This window comes from Peromyscus eremicus, chromosome 8b (genome assembly GCF_949786415.1).
Source record: "Peromyscus eremicus chromosome 8b, PerEre_H2_v1, whole genome shotgun sequence".
Classification (NCBI taxonomy): Eukaryota; Metazoa; Chordata; class Mammalia; order Rodentia; family Cricetidae; genus Peromyscus; species Peromyscus eremicus.
In genome coordinates, this window is record NC_081424.1 from 59,832,908 (window position 1) to 59,850,329 (window position 17,422).

Consider the following 17,422-nt stretch of genomic DNA (forward strand, 5'->3'; position numbering starts at 1 on the left):
GGATGGGGGACTAAGGGGTGGGGGACTTGCAGGTGTTGAGAGCCAGACTCATCCAAAGCTTTCTCAGAGGCTCTGCTGCAAGGACAAAGGGAACACAGCTCTGTGTCCTTGCCCAGAGGCAGACTTGACAAGGCCATTCTGGGGCTGGAGCTAGGGCCTCAAAGGAGTTAAGGTTTCAGTTCCTGGGAACCTGGCTTTTCTCCCTGAGGAGACTGGAGTTATCAACCCCAAGGTGTGCTCAGTCTCTGCACCTTGAGATATCTTGTGTTCCCTTTGTACAGCATTGCTTGGTTAGCTTCCTGCTGATGGCTCCCCATTGTGTGGTGGCTCTCCACTGACACTGTCCCCTTTATCCCCAGGAAACAGTGTATAAGATGCTGCACTTCTCAATAAGCCTGCTTGGCATAAAATAAGCTTATGCAAGACGTCTGGATCCCAAACTTCTCCAACTTACCTTCTAATCTCCTAGTCCTCCCACTTAGGACCCTGTCACTGAAGAAGGACCTGCTGGTCCAGGTCATGCAGGGACAGAGGAAAATTCCCAAAGCTGTGTGAGATGTAAAATCACTGAACCTCTGTAGAGCTATGAGGATCTATGCACTGCCAGTGGTGAGCAGGCAGTGGTGGCTGGCTGGGCAAGAGCACCTCCCTTTCACAGGGTTTGATCTACCATCCCTATACTACACGGTCCCTTGGGCTATGGTGTGTACTGTTCACCTACCCTCCATTTATTCTACTGGGGGAGGGAGATCTCAGTCTCAGAATCATGCACAGTCAAACAGGGTCCAATGTGTCATCTTCTGGGTGCCTTTGTTCTCTTTTGGGTGTTCTTGCTTGGTGGCACCTCTGGCAGTGGAGAGTGGGGTCCAGGACAATCACTCAGTGAACTCTCCCAAGGTCCCTGAGGACAAACTCTGATGAACATCATCGATTTCACACATTAAGGGCTGCAGAATCACTTTAAAAAGTCATGGACAAAGGGTTTATGGTATTGAGAACCTTATCTAGAACCTGGCACATCCTAGGCCAGCACTTCTTTACTGAGCCATACCCCATGTGGTATTGGGAACCATATCCAGAACCTGGCATATCCTAGGCCAGCCCTTCTTTATTGAGCCATACCCCAGCCCTCCTAGTGCTCTTGAGGACAGTGTAACACTCTCTCTAGGGAAGACAGAGTGGAAGGCTGGCCTTTGGTTGCAGTCCAGAACACAGACTCCCAAGGACACATTGCTTTGGACCTTTAAGCCTCTTCAGTGGCTCTCAAAGACTCACACAAAGAGGTGGGACCTCAAAATATCCAGGAAGGATGTTTTCTATGGACTAAAATGAATTGAAAAAAAAACCCACACTGGTAACAGACCAACCCACCAGCACTCTACTAGATCCTCAGGTAGAGATGGCTGGACTCCTCAGGTCCTGACTGAGAGAGGAGACTGTGAGAAATAAAGGAGAGGACAGGTCCTGTGTGGCTCCTAGCTGGCTTTCTAGAGTTTGCTATCGTGCCTTAACACTTGTTGTAAAGGGCCTGTGAGTCATAGCAGGACCGTGGAGTCCAGAATCATTCCTATCATAGAGCTAAATAGGACTCAAGCCACAGATACCCACAGTCTGTCCTGGGGGGGGACATAAATGTCACCCTGTGGGATGTCAGCGTGAGACCCAGATGGTGGTTGTAAATGGAGCCTCTGGTACTGTGAGAAAGGAGAGCAGATGAGGAAGGAACCTGTTAACCAGCCCCAAGAGTTGCATGAGATCAGCGCCTGCTCTAGTTTTACTTCTAATGCTATGGAAAACACTCTGACAAGAAGCTAGTTAGGGAAGAAAGGTTTGATTTGACTGGCAAGTCCAGGTTATGATCCAGTTCAGTGGGGAAGCTGAGGCAGTGATTTAAAGCATTACATCCACAGTCAAAAGCAAAGTGTGCTGTGGGATGTCTTTCTGTATGCTGTGAATATGTGTTGCTCTGATTGGTTGATAAACAAAGCTGCATTGGCCTATGGCAGGGCAGGATGGAGCCAGGCAGGAAAATCCAAGAGAGATAGTGGGAGGAGAAAGGAGAAGAAGGAGACACTGTGAGCTTCTGGCAGGAGAAGCAAGAAGTGAAAATACCGGTAAGCCATGGCCATGTGGCCACTTATAGATTAGTAGAAATGGGTTAATTTAAGACATAAGAGCTAGCTAGCAAGAAGCTTGAGCCATAGGCCATGCAGTTTGTAATTGATATAAGCCTCTGTGTGTTTACTTGGGCCTGAGTGGCTGCAGGACTGAGTGGGACACAAGAAAACTTCCAGCTACAAAAGTGAGAATAAATACATGGATCTCACTTCCTTGCTAGCTCTCAGCTAGCTTTCTTTATTTTATACCATTCAGACCCTCCTGCCCAGGGAATGGTGCTGCCCACAGTGGGCTGGGTCTTCCTATATCAATTAATAATCAAGATAATCCCCACAGGCATGTCCATAGGCCAATCTGACCCAGATAATTTTTCATTAAGGGTTTCTTCCCAGGTGATTCCAACTTGTATCAAGTTGAAAGTTAAAACTAACCAGGGCAATGTGTAACTGGACATTTCTCATCCTGACCGCTGGCTCCCAAATACCTGACTGCTGCTTCCCAAATAATTGACTCAGAGACTTAATATTACTTATAAATGCTTGCCCAGTAGCTCAGGCTTGTTACTAGCTAACTCTTACACTTAAATTAACTCATATTCTATTTATGCTTTGCCACGTGGCTCATGGCTTGTTACCTCATTTTCTATATGTCCTGCTTGCCTGGCAGCTGGCTGATGTCTTTCCTGACTCTGCCCTTCTTCACATCATTCCCCTAGTTTGGTTGTCCCGCCTATAATTCCTGCCTGGCTACTGGCCAATCAGCATTTTATTAAAATGATTCGAGTGACAAATCTTTACAGTGTACAAGAGGATTATTCCACAGCAACAATACCCTTACACTCAAGGCTCATGGATGCTCCCAGGCTCCTCCAGCCTTCAAGTTGCCATCTCTAGAGCAGAGAGCAGCCTTCAGCAACCCTGGTCTGCCAGTGTCTCAATCTGGGTGTTCTCCAGAACTGTGAGCCATTAGGCTCTGCCTCCTCAGGGATGGGTGCTTTACTCTATCAGCCCAGATTGACTAAGACAACAGAAAGGGAACCCAAGTAAATGAGAAATTCACTGTTACCCACGAGTGTCCACAGCTGGCTCTGAGAGTTTCTGCTAAGACTTCATAGGAAGCATTTTCAGACTCCCAGGAAGAAAGCCTACCTCCTGTCTTCTACAGCTGCTCCGTAATGGCTGGTGAGGAGCTGGAATCCCTGTACAGCTTTGCTGAGAATGTAAAAGTGAAACAGCTCCTGGGGCAACAGAACATTCAAAAAGGAATCACCATGGGACACGGAAATCCCACTCCTACCTGTAAGCAGGGTCTACAAGGGCATCTACACACCTATTTTTATACAAAAAGGCTCACAACAGCCAAAAGGGAGGAGGGGCCCAAGAGTCAATCAGTGGGTGCAGGAACAGACACACAAACTATTATTTATTTTTGAAAAGGAAACTGATATATGCCACCTCACAGGTGAGCTCTGTGGATACCACACCAAGTAAAGTGTTCCCTTCATGACACACTGTAGTTCTCCGTTTGTGGGAAGTGCCTAGAGAGCTGGATGAGGGCACAGAGAGGAGAATGTGGTTTGGGGACCAGTAAGGAAGGGTGGCCGTGTGTGTTTACAGAGCACGAGTTTCTGTGTACAGGAAGAAAAGGCTCAGGAGAAGAAAGGTGATGCCACGCTCTGCATTGATACAGTCATGGTGAAAACGGCAGGCGATGACAGGAACTTTAACAGATGAAGCCTCTGAGGGCCACATAATGTATCCACGGTCCTCATCCAAACTCAAAGGCTCTACCATCCCTGCATTTTGGTCCCTCAGTCTGCTCTGCACTGCTCATCATCATTTGGCTTTGAAATGAATGACTCAACACTTTTCAGCCTCCTGCCTAGGGGATAATGCTGCCCACAGTGGGCTGGATCTTCCACACCAATTATCAAGACAATCCTCACAGACACACCTATAGGTCAGTGTTAATGAGATTACCGGCACAAATGAGCATGTGCATTCCGAGGGAAGCTTTCTGCTAACAGCATTATGTCGTTTTCATTTCTATCAACATTTTCCTAAAGGTTTTCAGAGATCATTTTCAGTTTGCCTCTGGAGTCAGACTTTCAAGATACATTTGAAAACAAACAAAACCCAATCTGCTAAGTAATTGAGCTTCTTTGTTAGAGGGCTGATCTGTTCACCGCTGCTTCTTTTTTCCTGTTCATGAAGTGGCCTCTGTGTGCTCTGAGCAAAGCATTAAGAGTGAAGAATGAGTCAGCTCTGGCTGCAAGGGAAACATGTGGGGTAAGAGCAGAGTCGGTGTGTGGGGAGCGGCGGGGTGAGACCCTGCTGCGCCGGTTAGTAGATGGAGATGTTGTCCAGGTGACTTTCCATGAAAGTAATGTCCCTGACTGAGGCCAGAGGCCAGCAGGAACTGGGGATATTCTAAGAAGATGTCAAGATGTGCAGGTCTGGCTGACGTCCAGGGAATCAGAGACACGGTAAGATCAACAGAAGCCATAAACAGCTCTGGTGCTAACACTGTGTCCTTTCCCAGAAATTCAGGAATCCAGCAGAGTGGAGAGCTGCTAGCCCAAGGAGTGACTGTGGTCCTGCCCCTGAGACCAAAAGCGGACACCGCCACTGTCACCAGCCACAGCTAAGGCCCCGAGACCTGCTGTTTATGACTGCCCCTGCTTTCCTCTTGGGTCGTTCCTCACTCAGACAGTTTGTGGGGAGGCTAGTCTGGAAGGTGCTAGCCTTCCACAACAAATGCATCTGTGACCCAGCAGGATGTCCTCACAGACAGCTGTCCCGACCCTGGACAGGATCATTATAGAGTATGATTACCCAGACAAAGGAAATGGAGAGCCTTTGGTTTGAATGAATTTTACAAGGCTCCCATTACTGAGCACCGATGCTGGATGAGGACACGCAGTTGAAAAACAACATTTCCAAGGCCCACAGACTGGAGGGGGAAGTCATCAAGGAAAACAGAAGTAAGTGAAGATCAAATTCATGTCTGCAGAATGATTGCGACATGACTAGCTCTGTATAACGAAATTTGAGTGTTGTTTAATCCCTACAAAGATTCCTTGTAGATGCTATTTTCCTTATTTTGAAGATGGGGACAGACAAAAGCAGTTAGGTATCGTGTCCCAGGTCATAGAGCTAAGAGTTGGAGCAAGACACTGTCTCCACAAGATCTCCCTTAGCTGTGAAACCAGCCATTCTCGGCCTGGGCTACACGTGAATAGATTTAAGGTAGGGGCTTGCCAATGTCGAGCCCTGCCCCATTTGGTCCAGCTGAGCTGGAGTGTCCTTACTTGGCTGAGGCACCAGAGTTTCCTCCTATGTGGCTGCTGTGGGGGCAGAAAATAGGACCCTGAGGGCAGGGATGCTGTATTGAGGATGTCCCAAAGACAGCCTAGCTCACTGACGGGCAAACTGGGCACAGGCAGAGGTTGGCAGATGCAGCACTCCTGGATCGAGAGCAGAGCCCAAGACAGGAAGTTGGAAGTCTTGGGCTTCCAGGACTGGGAGGGCTAAGGTCCCGGACCTCCCCACGGCTGACCAACCTCCCCGCAGCTGACCAGCAAAGCTTTCACAAGGAGTGGAGATGGTCTGTTTTACAGCCCCTGCCACTGTGGATAACAGTAGTGACTGTTCAGAGGATGCCATCACATTCGGTGTGCCTGTCATAAGCGCAGGCACAGACTCGAAAGTCCAAGAGCAGGAGAGACCTGGGACTCCTCTTATGCCACCGATAACGACATTTCAAAGAAAATGCTTGTGTTAAATGGAGGGTTTTCAAACTCCCTTTAAACTGCTGGTGCATGAGGGTGGGGAGGAGAGAGCGGAGGTGCTTTTCCTCCGCTGAGAGGGAAGAAAGTGGGCACTTCACCAAATACACCCATCCAGCAGACTTCAGTCTCGTCCTGGTCAGGCCACGGTTCTGTCTCAGGCCTGTGACAGTCTGCTTTCTTAGGAGGAAACAAATCCTGGAAAACAGAAGTACTGCTGCACAGTCCTCATTCCCCGGGAACACTGAGTCTGGTAGGCCACCCTGGTCTATGGGGCTTTTCTATTCTTCCGCATAATGTCTCAGGTGGGTCCTGACAAGGAATCTACCAAGCAGGCAAGGAAACATATGAGTGGACATGGTGTTGCCAATGCCACCAGCTCTGGCATCAAGGAGGGTACACCGTGGGATGCCTGTGTGAAGAGCCATGGCCATTGCAAGAACATCCCAGGTAGGTGGCAAGTGCCCCCATAAGCATTGTGGGTATTCCTTTTTCTTAGCTGCCTTTCTAGATATGAGCATGGAAACAGAGATGAGTCCTCCTGCTCACCAGCTGTCCCTGGCCTGTGTGTTCTAGGACTGAGGTGACACCAGTCCCATGCCATGGTCTGCCAGCCCTTAGGTTTCCCAGGGGACTTGCTTCAAGCACCATTTCGAAAGCAAGCGCCTCTCCCCAGGACTAAGATAAATGCAGACATTTCAAGTTAAGCTATCACTTCCAGGTCAATGTTGAGGCAATTACCAGGTGTCTCCTACAGTGAGGGAGCTAGGTTGCCGAACTGTCTCTGACACTCGGTACAACCTATAAAAATAAAGGGGAATTTTATAAAAACAGAACGTGACCTGCAACCTCTTCAGAACCGCAGCGGTGGCTGGCTTCCAGTGTTCTGAGCTCCACGCTGGGTGAGAAGAAAGCAGTTTTTCACACTAGAGAATGGAAGCGTGGAAAGGGAGCATGACCCAAGAGACCAGAGGGTGCTGGAGCAACACCAGCAGTCTCCTCCGCTCATCGAGCCCGTTGGAATCTTCCTGTGTGGATGTGCAGAAGAGCTCAACCTCTCAGCTTGGCAACTCCATCAGGACAGTCACTGTGCAAAGGATGCACAAAGTGTCTGGGTGATCTGCTACTCCGCAGTGTGACAGACGCAGGGGAAATCCGGGTGAACCAAACGTGTCATGGCGTTGACTGTGTCTGGATCCTTGTAGTGCACTTTCTCTCTTCTGACCCAGAGGTTATCGGGTTATTGTTCAGATTCAAGGTGGTTCCAGAAAAGGGGGAGCTGAGGATTTCAGGAGTCATCAGGAATAGGAGTCCTTGAGGTTGGAGCTAGCCGGCTCTGCTGCCTTCCTCCAGCCTCGAAGGCTTCTGAGCACCTTCCGGTACGAGTGGGTGAAGGCCTGGTTGGAGAAGCAGTAAACGGCTGGGCTCAATGCACTGTGCAGGCAGGTGAGGCTGCCAGCGACGTCGGAGGCCTGTACTATGGCTAGCTGGACGCTGCAGCTCTCAAACTCCCGAAAGACATGCACCAGGACTCGGGCCAGGACACTAGGCAGGAAGCACAGTCCAAACAGCAACAGCACCACGGCAACCAGTGCCCTGGCCCTCCGGAGCCTGGGCTGTTTGTCAGACTCCCGGAGTCTCTCCTGGAGGGTCCTGATGAGTCCAATGTTGCAGAAGAAGATGAGGCCGAAGGGAAGCAGGAGCTGTAGGAAGAAGAGCACCTCCTGCCAGATGGCGCCGGCCTCAGTTTCTCCTATGGGGTAGAAGCTGGGGCACTTGGTGGAATTCTGGGTAGCCTTGTGGATGAGCATGTTTTGGGGAGTAAGAGCAACCATGAGAAGCCATACTAGGCTAGAGATGCCCCAGGCCGCCCTTGGAGATAGCAAGTTGACTCGGAGCCGAGGATGGACCACACGCAGATACCGGTCTAGAGCCACTGTCGTCAGGAAGGCCACCCCCACGCCACGGCTGAAGGCCAGCAGGAAGAGCAGGATTTGGCAGGGTACATGGCCGAGTCCCCAGGTCTTGCCCTTCAGATAGAAGACAGTGAGGAATGGCAGACAGGTGACCAGTAGCATGTCAGCCACCACCAGGTTGAACAGGTAGACCGCGTAAGGCTTCCACACCTTGAGACGGTAAAAGAAGGTCCAGAGGGCGACAGCATTACCTGTAAGGCCCAGAGCACACTCCAGTGTCAGCATGGTGCCCACAGCGGTCTCCACCCCAGTGCCGGCAGCTGAGCAGTTGAGGGGTGCCATGGGCCGAGGCCACACTGAGCTGAAGCCGCTCAGGAAAAGAAATTCAAGGAGGCCTCGCTATGCTCTTTCCTCTGAGAGAAAAAGAAAATACCCTTTCTCGCCACAAAGCAAACAAGTTCTGCATTCGGCGAGAAAATAATACTGAAACAGTACTGGGGTCTGGCCCAAGGAGACGCAAAATTTGTTTGGGGAAAGAGGATGGACAGAGACAGGGAAAACCCCCAAGTTTTGCCCTATTTTGTTTGTTCCTGAGAAAGGGGAAATTGTGTTTCATTTCATGTCAGTAGCTCCAAAGCCAGGGCTACAGTGTTCTGGGAACGTTCAGGGAGCAGAGCGAGTGTCCTAGTTCCTGAAGGAGGAACTAGTGACGATTCATAACACGAAGACCTCTGCACCTTTGGGCATTTAAAACAATGATTGAAACAGGCAGATTGTTCTGTAGGGTGACTGTTTTAAAAGGGAGATGTATGGCTCCCTGTCTTAAATAATGACATTGGTAAGACCCCCCTGAGTATGGCTAGATTTTATAGATGAGGTCAGATCTGGTTGCCACACTCACCTGAAAGTGTCTTTCAGATTTCCTGGCTATTTAAAGTTGAAGTTTTTTGTTTATTCTTCCAATCAGTCTAAAGTAAGTGTGTGTGTGTGTGTGTGTGTGTGTGTGTGTGTGTGTGTGTGTGTGTGTGTGTTGCAGGGAGTAACAAATTTTCTGCTAAGACTCTTCCTTGACACACTATCTGGATAGGACCTAGCACACTGGGGTTGGGCCCCTGCGAGCAAGGTAAAGTCCTCCTACCATTTGTTCTTTATTCTGTCCCTGGGCACAACACTTCGTGAAGCCACATCCCTTTGTCTGGAAACTCGTGCTGGGAGTGACCAGAGCTCATGAGCTGGGTGGATACACCGTGGTCGAGAGTGTTGGAGACAGGAGGATAGAGGGTGATAGAGAATGCCAGTCTGAACAGCTGGACCACCCTCTTGATGGGGAAACTGCACATTTGAAGGATGCAATACAATATGGAGAGAGGGAGGTCTGTTGAGAGATGAAAGTAGAAGACATGGGGGCTTCTCTTGGATTATGAGATTCCTCTATTTATTCTCTGGGGAGGATGAAGAGCAGCATTTTTAAACAAGATACACCAGTGTGAAAACTCCTTTCTAGAGGACTGGTTTCAGAGGTCCTCATTACCACCATCCAGGAAGGACAGTGACCGTCCTCCCTCCCTCCTTTACTCTTAGGGACCTATGGGCAACCCAGGAAATTAGTACCCTCCCAAATTCCCAAATGAACCTCGAGAGTCCCTGTTGTCACGTATGGTGACCCGTTCATAAGTCCTAGGACTTATGGACATTGTGGGAGCCATTGTATTTCTTACCACGTTGGCATCTCCAAACATGATCTCTTTGTGATGTGAGAGAAGGGGCATCTTGAAGTCTCATGGAACTTAGATCCTTTGTCTCCCTAGGGCTGCTGCTGAGTGGAACTGACCAGGGGTCACCTGCAGACCCGAGTCTGTGCTTCAGTTCTATCTTGCACAGCTCGTCACAAAGAGAAGTATTATTCTGGATGCTGAAACTCACCATCTAGCTTTAGTATTTATAGTTACTTTTTTATTATGACACCAATATGCTCAGTTATAGGAAATATGGAATGAAGTAAAGTAACAGAAATTTCGTGTGTGTGATCTATCTCGGAGTGCTGCTTGCTCAGTCTGGTCGTTTCTTCCCACGGTTTCGTTAGAAGAAACACATGGGTGTTGCTGTACACGGGTTGCTCTACAGCTTTGTTTTCCCATTTGACCCAGAACCCCACAGGTTTCTCATCGTTGCGGTTTTGTTAGATACTGAGAGTATTGAAAAGCAGCATTCCCAGCAGGCTGCAGCGGGTGTCCCGCAGGCTCACTCTGTCTGTGATGATGCAGCAGGAAGAACTGCAGAAACTGCACATGTATCAAAGGCTCTGGGGGCTTTGCACACGTGTGCACAGAGTTAATGTTTGTTTTTATAGGCCTTATCTTTAAATCAGTGTAAAGTTGACAACGATAATCTTATATATATTTTTTCTTGGCAGACTTACTAATCCAGGGAATTGAAGGAAGCAAGAATTTGTCAAGGAACACATTAATGTGGATTCTTAGATCCCAGAACGTCACATCCACCCGTACAAGCACCAGGCACTGGCTTTTCATCCAATCTTACACTAGTGAGCCCTAGTCCAGGGAGTAGTCAGGTTCCATATAAGGCATGCCTGCCACTTTGTCAGCAGCCTCGAGAGTTGAGACATGGCAGGGTTGTCTTTACCTCTAGTTAATTTACCTGTAGGAAGCCAGTCTCTCTCATACTCTGCCCACATGCTCTCCACCTCAAGGCCCTTTTGTCAAGGGGTTCAGGGATCACCCCCATTTTCCTGTTTCTCAGGCTTGTGACCATGATGCCCCGTGGGTACCCTGAGCTGCACTTCTGGGTAGTCAGTCCCATGTGTCTGAGGAGCCTGTTCCCATTGCGGATGGGAAGAAACCAGGGGCTGGAGAAAGGGGGCAGTGTCCAAAGGGAACTGCATTTTATCAGCACAATATTTATCTCAATTTAACCCCTTTTAATCATGCAAAGACTGAAGCCAATCTCATTTAAGTCATGTGTTTGGAGCCAGGGAGAGAGACACTCTGAGCGATGCTCAGGAGGGAGACGAGCCCACATTTCTCAATGTCTTCTGCATTTAGCATCTGTTCAACAGCTGTAGAACCAGTGTGTCTGAGAGGGTAATCACCATCATCCTTGGTATCTCCCGTTCTCAGTACCCATCGTTAGTAAGGCGTTCTTCTGTTCCATCTAGCTGGAATGTGACAGTCGTCAGCCCCATGGCTCCTTCACTGTCAGACACACCCACCTCAGCACAAGGAGGAGAACCCTCCTGTCTCTAGCTCTTCCTCCAGGCACACTTTCCTGAAGTGCTGTCTGGTACCAAGGGGGCATAACTCAGAGTACTCATGAAAACCCTCAGTCTCCATCCAGAACCGTAAGGACTGGAAAGGCAGACTCAGAAAGTTCCTGTGACTGGACGCAGTGCTGCTCTAGAGGAAGAGCCAGGAGAATCCCGAATTCAAGGCCAGCCTTTGCAACATAGTGTGTTTGAGGCCAGCCTGAGCTATGTGAATCCATTTCAACAAAGCAAAACAGAAAACAAAAGGAAAGGGGAGGGGGCGAGGAGGAGGGGGGAACTGAGGAGGAAGTAGAAGAAAAGGAGAAAGAAAAACAAGTTGCCACAATACAGGAGCTCCAGACAGCACACATTGTCCTCCTGATCTGCATGTCAGAGTGTGGCGTGAGTGACACCTGCAGAGCCCAGGGGTCAGCAGGGCCTTGTGCACACAGTGACACCCACTGAGCCCAGGAGTCAGCAGGGCCTTGTGCACACAGTGACACCCACTGAGTCCAGGGGTCAGCAGGGCCTTGTGCACACAGTGACAACCACTGAGTTCAGGGGTCAGCAGTGACACCCACTGAGTCCAGGGGTCAGCAGGGCCTTGTGCTTCTGAAGCCTCAGGGGCAAATCGCTCCTTTCCCTTCTGTTGGAGACACCTCTGTTCCTGGCATTGTGGTCCTTCCCCACCATCCAGCAAACATGCTCGTTGGCTCCTTGTTCCCATCATTCCATCTTCTCTCTGTCCCAAGCACACCAGTGCCTGTTGGCTTTAATCTAAGCCTCCTCCATTCTGAAATCCAGGGCTTGCCCACATGGAAAGTCCTCTTTTCAAGGCGATGTAGGTCAGGGATCAAGGTGCGGGCATCTCAGGAGACTACTGTTCTTCCTACCACAAATGCTACTCAGACACTGCATAAAAACAGTGACGTGGAGCCAAGCACGGTGACCTGTATGACGTTTGGGAGGTTGGAGCAGGAAAACAGCCTCAAGTTTCGGTTGTGTGGTGAGTCTCAGGCCAGCCCAGAGTACAGTGTCCCTTTTATCTAAACAAAGAAGTACAAAACAGGCAAGAAAACCAACAAATGGTATCTGATGCCATCTTCTCCCATGACAGGCTGCTGACCTAATGGCTAGGCTTCCCGCCTTCCTCTTTCATTTATTCAGATGCTTCTTCAGGAATCATCTTTCACAGTCCACTGGTTCCATGATGATGAAATTGCAGCAGGTCTCATTGCTTCCTCTGTCCAGTCTCAGATCAAGGGTCTACATGTAACAGGGGCAGCGTCTAAGGCCACTGTTGTGTGTGGTCTGGAGAATGAGCTACAGCAGCCGGGCTTTTGAATGAGTTTGTTAAGTGTATATCAAGCAGGAGTAAAATAATAAATAGTGAGTGGCAGATAGAGAAAAGAGGTAGTAAAGCATCATCAGAGCAGGTTGCTCACAACATCCAGCAGAAATGACTGGAGTATACTAATAGATAGAGCAATCAAAAGCTGGCATCATCAAGTCGGGTCTCACGACACCCGACAGAAACCAAGTCAGGGAGTCGAAGGAGTCAGAAGTTTCTGATGGACTCTGTGTCTGAGCTGCCCATGGCTGAACGTCTGGCTTTCCCACTGCAGGCATGTCATATCATGGGATAAACAACAGCAACCCCTGTTGGAAGCGGTTGCCCTCATTGCTGTTTTCAGGAACATTGTTCCCTTTCCACCCTGCCGTAGAGTTGACAGAAGGCGTCTCACCCCCAAATGAGAGGGTTTGGAGGTGAGACAAACATATTTGGGTCTGAAAACGGGGGGTGGAATGTGCAATCTCAATCCCAGGGTCCATTTTTTTTAAATTAATTTATCTTATTTCATATGCATTGGTGTTTTGCCTGCACTGGAGTTACAGACAGTTGTAAGCTGCCATGTGGGTGCTGGAAATTGAGCCTGGGTCCTCTGGAAGAACAATCAGTGCTCTTAACCACTGAGCCATCTCTCCAGCTCCAGGGTCCACTTTTAACAAGCTTAATCACATGTCATCGGATCAAATTGTCATCACACAATTTACCAATAAAGTCTGCATTACAGCACCCTACAGTTTAGTCTTAGAACTCCTCTTCCCCAAGGGTGGTCTGCTGGGACAGCTGTTGATTACCCTCCTAGCCTTTTTGCCTCTCTGTGTGCCCTCAGTTCTCTGATTTTGCAGGTACTTTCTCCCTCAAGCCCTCCCTGCTGATACATGCTTCTTTGCATGAGTGTCTAGGCCTGGGCTCAGTGCAGCTCAGACTCTGCCCTCTGGCTGCACCTCACGTTCCCCGAGGCCAGAACTGAGTCTCCCATGAAATTTTCTCCCACCATGAGCTAAGCCAGTGACCAGTTTCTATTTCAAGAATTTTAAAAAATGACGAAAAGCAGAACAAAAGCCAACGACACAAGTTCCTTCCATCCCAGTGACTCATGGGCTCATAATTTTGTGGAGTTTCGGGACCAACGTCAAAAACCTCATCTTTGAGTCTGTTTCTCACACAGAATAGGAACAAAGTTCACCTGCAGTTGGCTTGTCGTCGACCCTTTCCTTACATAAGCTTAAACCTACAGTGCTCTGTGTCTGATATTTTGCATCAAGGAAAGAGACCAGATCTATTGCCAAGAGTTCAGGGTTCCCATCGCCCTTTGCGTATGACGTTCCCTTAGCCGCATCCTGGCCTTCAGCACATACAGCTCCTTCCTGGTTACCCTCCCCCTCCAGACAATCTTGGTGCTATTGTGTGGCGGTTCTGCTCAGTGGACGCCTTCATGCTGTACTGCTCACATGACTGCAGGGATCTGAGGAAATACACTTGGGGAGATTTACTAATTTTCAGGTTTGATTAAATGGGTTATTCGTCAAATAACAAAGTGCTTTTCAAACAACCAGAGAAGCCAGGCAAAATGAAAATGTGCGCCAATCACTTGGCGCTGGAGTCCAGGGAACGTGTCTACAGAAGAGCCAGAAGGGAACAGAGCTCCCGTGTCTACGGTGTCACCCTGCTGTCAAGTACGCTCACCTTGGTGTTTGGATTCTTGTCAGGAAGCTGTACCCATCCTACAGCCGACACTGTCTGGTGTCTGGAGCCTTTCGGGATTCACCCTCTGTGGCCTTCCCTGCATTGAGGCCTGAGGTCAAGGTTGATTTGAAGTAGCTCTCTGGGTCATACGAGAAAGAAATTGCTTATTGCCAAGTCTATGTAAGTCTGTGCATCCTCTCTAGGACTCAACCCTATCCCCAAGTCACTTGGATGCTCTTGTGAAAACAAGCAGAGAATGATTCACCGCGCCATCAGCTCCGGACAGCTCTCTGCTCGGGGAACAGTCCCCATGAAGAGTTACCATGCGCTCCCACCACTCAGCAGCCAGGGCCTCACCAGAGAAGGAGCAGACACAGTGCTGCAAACCAATAGCCTCTCTAGTCCAGCGGCTCTCTACCTTCCTAACACCGTGGCCCTTGGATACATCTCCTCACGCGGTGCTGACCCCCAACCGTAACATCGCTTTTGTCGTTGGTACTTCATAACTGTAATTTTGCTACTGTTATGAGTCATAATGTAAACTCTGATCATACGACCCCTGGAGGGGGTTCCGACCCACAGGTTGAGGACTGCTGTTCCATGCTGCCTCACCACTGAGCTTAAGGCCAAGGTTAAAACCTTTACACAGTTCTAAGGATTCTGTGTTTAAAGCATGCATCACCCGTGATAGTCATACTCAAATGGAAAATCACGAAGAAACAGGGAGATTTTTGTGAACTGAAGTGTCCCCCATCAGCCTCACAGTCACAGGGGTAGGAGGGACCCCTGGGATGATTGATGGATAGAGCCAGGGGTAGCCAGCTGCTTTTGCCCAGGTGGATAGCAGAGACTCTGGCCTAAAGCAGACATGAGATTCCTGAGCAGCTGAGTCCAGGGCTGAAAACTCCAGAAAACTGTTGTGTCGTGCCCTTCTGACCCAAGAGTGCCTGCTTCCCTACACAACTATGTCTGAAAAAGAAATGGTGCCCCCAGCTTGGCTGGGAACCCTCTCAGGGGGTTTGTGCTTGCTGGGCTAACAGGCTTCCCCTTGATTGGTTCTTAGCCTTTACCTCATTTGCATACGCCCAGCCAATCAGAGTCTGCCTGGCTCTGTATAACTAGGTGCACGGCCTCTGTATATCAGAGTCTGCCTGGGTCTGTGTAACTAGGTGCACGGCCTCTGTATATCAGAGTCTGCCTGGCTCTGTACAACTAGGTGCACGGCCTCTGTATATCAGAGTCTGCCTGGCTCTGTATAACTAGGTGCATGGCCTCTGTATATCAGAGTCTGCCTGGGTCTGTGTAACTAGGTGCACAGCTTCTGTATATCAGAGTCTGCCTGGGTCTGTGTAACTAGGTGCACGGCCTCTGTATATCAGAGTCTGCCTGGGTCTGTGTAACTAGGTGCACGGCTTCTGTATATCAGAGTCTGCCTGGGTCTGTGTAACTAGGTGCATGGCCTCTGTATATCAGAGTCTGCCTGGCTCTGTACAACTAGGTGCACGGCCTCTGTATATCAGAGTCTGCCTGGCTCTGTGTAACTAGGTGCACGGCCTCTGTATATCAGAGTCTGCCTGGCTCTGTACAACTAGGTGCACGGCCTCTGTATATCAGAGTCTGCCTGGCTCTGTATAACTAGGTGCATGGCCTCTGTATATCAGAGTCTGCCTGGGTCTGTGTAACTAGGTGCACAGCTTCTGTATATCAGAGTCTGCCTGGGTCTGTGTAACTAGGTGCACGGCCTCTGTATATCAGAGTCTGCCTGGGTCTGTGTAACTAGGTGCACGGCTTCTGTATATCAGAGTCTGCCTGGGTCTGTGTAACTAGGTGCATGGCCTCTGTATATCAGAGTCTGCCTGGCTCTGTACAACTAGGTGCACGGCCTCTGTATATCAGAGTCTGCCTGGCTCTGTGTAACTAGGTGCACGGCCTCTGTATATCAGAGTCTGCCTGGCTCTGTACAACTAGGTGCATGGCCTCTGTATATCAGAGTCTGCCTGGGTCTGTGTAACTAGGTGCACAGCCTCTGTATTGTCACATTCATTAGACAGCTCCTTGGGGAAGGAAAAACAGATGACAGCTCCTGCCTTTGAGACTCCCTAGACGTACTCCTGTAATGCCTGCAGCTATGGCAGGGGAGCTCACTCCTGCCTCAGACTCTCAGGCCCCTATCCTTCTACCACTCTCCTTGATCCTGTGTCTTCTGTGACGGCCATTCTTGGTTGTCAACTTGACTACCTCTGGAACTAACTAAAACCCAAATGGCTGGGCACATCGGTGAGGGACTCTTCTTAAATCAGTCTTTTGAAACGGGAAGACCCACTTCTAATCCTGATCTTTGAGGTGGGAAGCTCCACCTTTAACCTGGGCCGCACCTTCTGCTGGCAGCCTACATAAAGGACATGGAAGAAGGAAGCTTGCTCTCTCTTCTCCTGCTTGCCCTCACTCTTGCTAGCAAGTCCATTCCTTCACTGGCATTAGAGCCTACTCCTTCAGGACTTTAGTGTACACTAAAGACCAGCTGAGGCATCCAGCCTCATGGTCTGAAGAACTACTGGATTCTTGGAACTCCCATTGGTAGACAGCCATTGTTGAACTAGCTGGACCACAGTCTGTAAGCCATTCTAATGAATCCCCTTCATAGTTCTGTCCCTCTAGAGAACCCTGGCTAACACACCTTCTGAAGACTTCTTCTTCAGAGGACTGCTCTCTTGACATCCTGAGAGCAGAGAGCTGTGACACTTCCCGGCAGCCTTTTGGTTGGAGTCCTTCTGTCGCCACTGGTTCAAAGGTTCTCCCGGCCTGCTCAGCTTGTTGCTCCCACATGATGACCTTCTGTTTTCCCATTTGAACTATTAATACCATATGAATAAAGCCCTCTTCGTTTCTTCAGCCTTAGCCGTCTACCCACTTCATTCTCAGAGTGGGCAAGACAATTGTTCAACAGAATTCATGAGGATTGACTGTCTCAACATGACAGATCGCAAAGAGGAGGAGACTGGAACAGGCAAACACATTTATCTCGTGTGTTATCATCGGGCAGTGCAGATTATTAAGAAGGCTTTGACCTCTAGGTCTGGGTTTTATTTAGGGCTTGTGTTCTTTCTTAGCCATAGATTACAGTTTTGCCCTCATTATTCTATGACGGACTATCAGGGAACCTGCAGTCAGTCCCTGGAGTTACTGTCACCTGAATTCACAGAGGAGTGGGAGGGTCAGAGCATGCACCTTAATACAAATCTCAAAGACACACAGGTAAGTATTCACACTCAGATGTCGTGTATGGGCTGGACTACTAGGAGGTA

The 17,422-nt window shown here is 49.3% G+C and overlaps 1 protein-coding gene across 1 annotated transcript; it reads right to left on the bottom strand.

Annotated features, from left to right (window-relative positions):
- Nucleotides 1-6,926: 6,926 nt before the first annotated feature.
- Nucleotides 6,927-8,163, bottom strand: Gpr31 (G protein-coupled receptor 31). Its single transcript, XM_059272416.1, has one exon. The coding sequence runs from the start codon at nt 8,161-8,163 to the stop codon at nt 7,204-7,206; it is 960 nt and encodes a 319-aa protein (XP_059128399.1). The 3' UTR covers nt 6,927-7,203.
- Between the last annotated feature and the right edge of the window lie 9,259 nt (nt 8,164-17,422).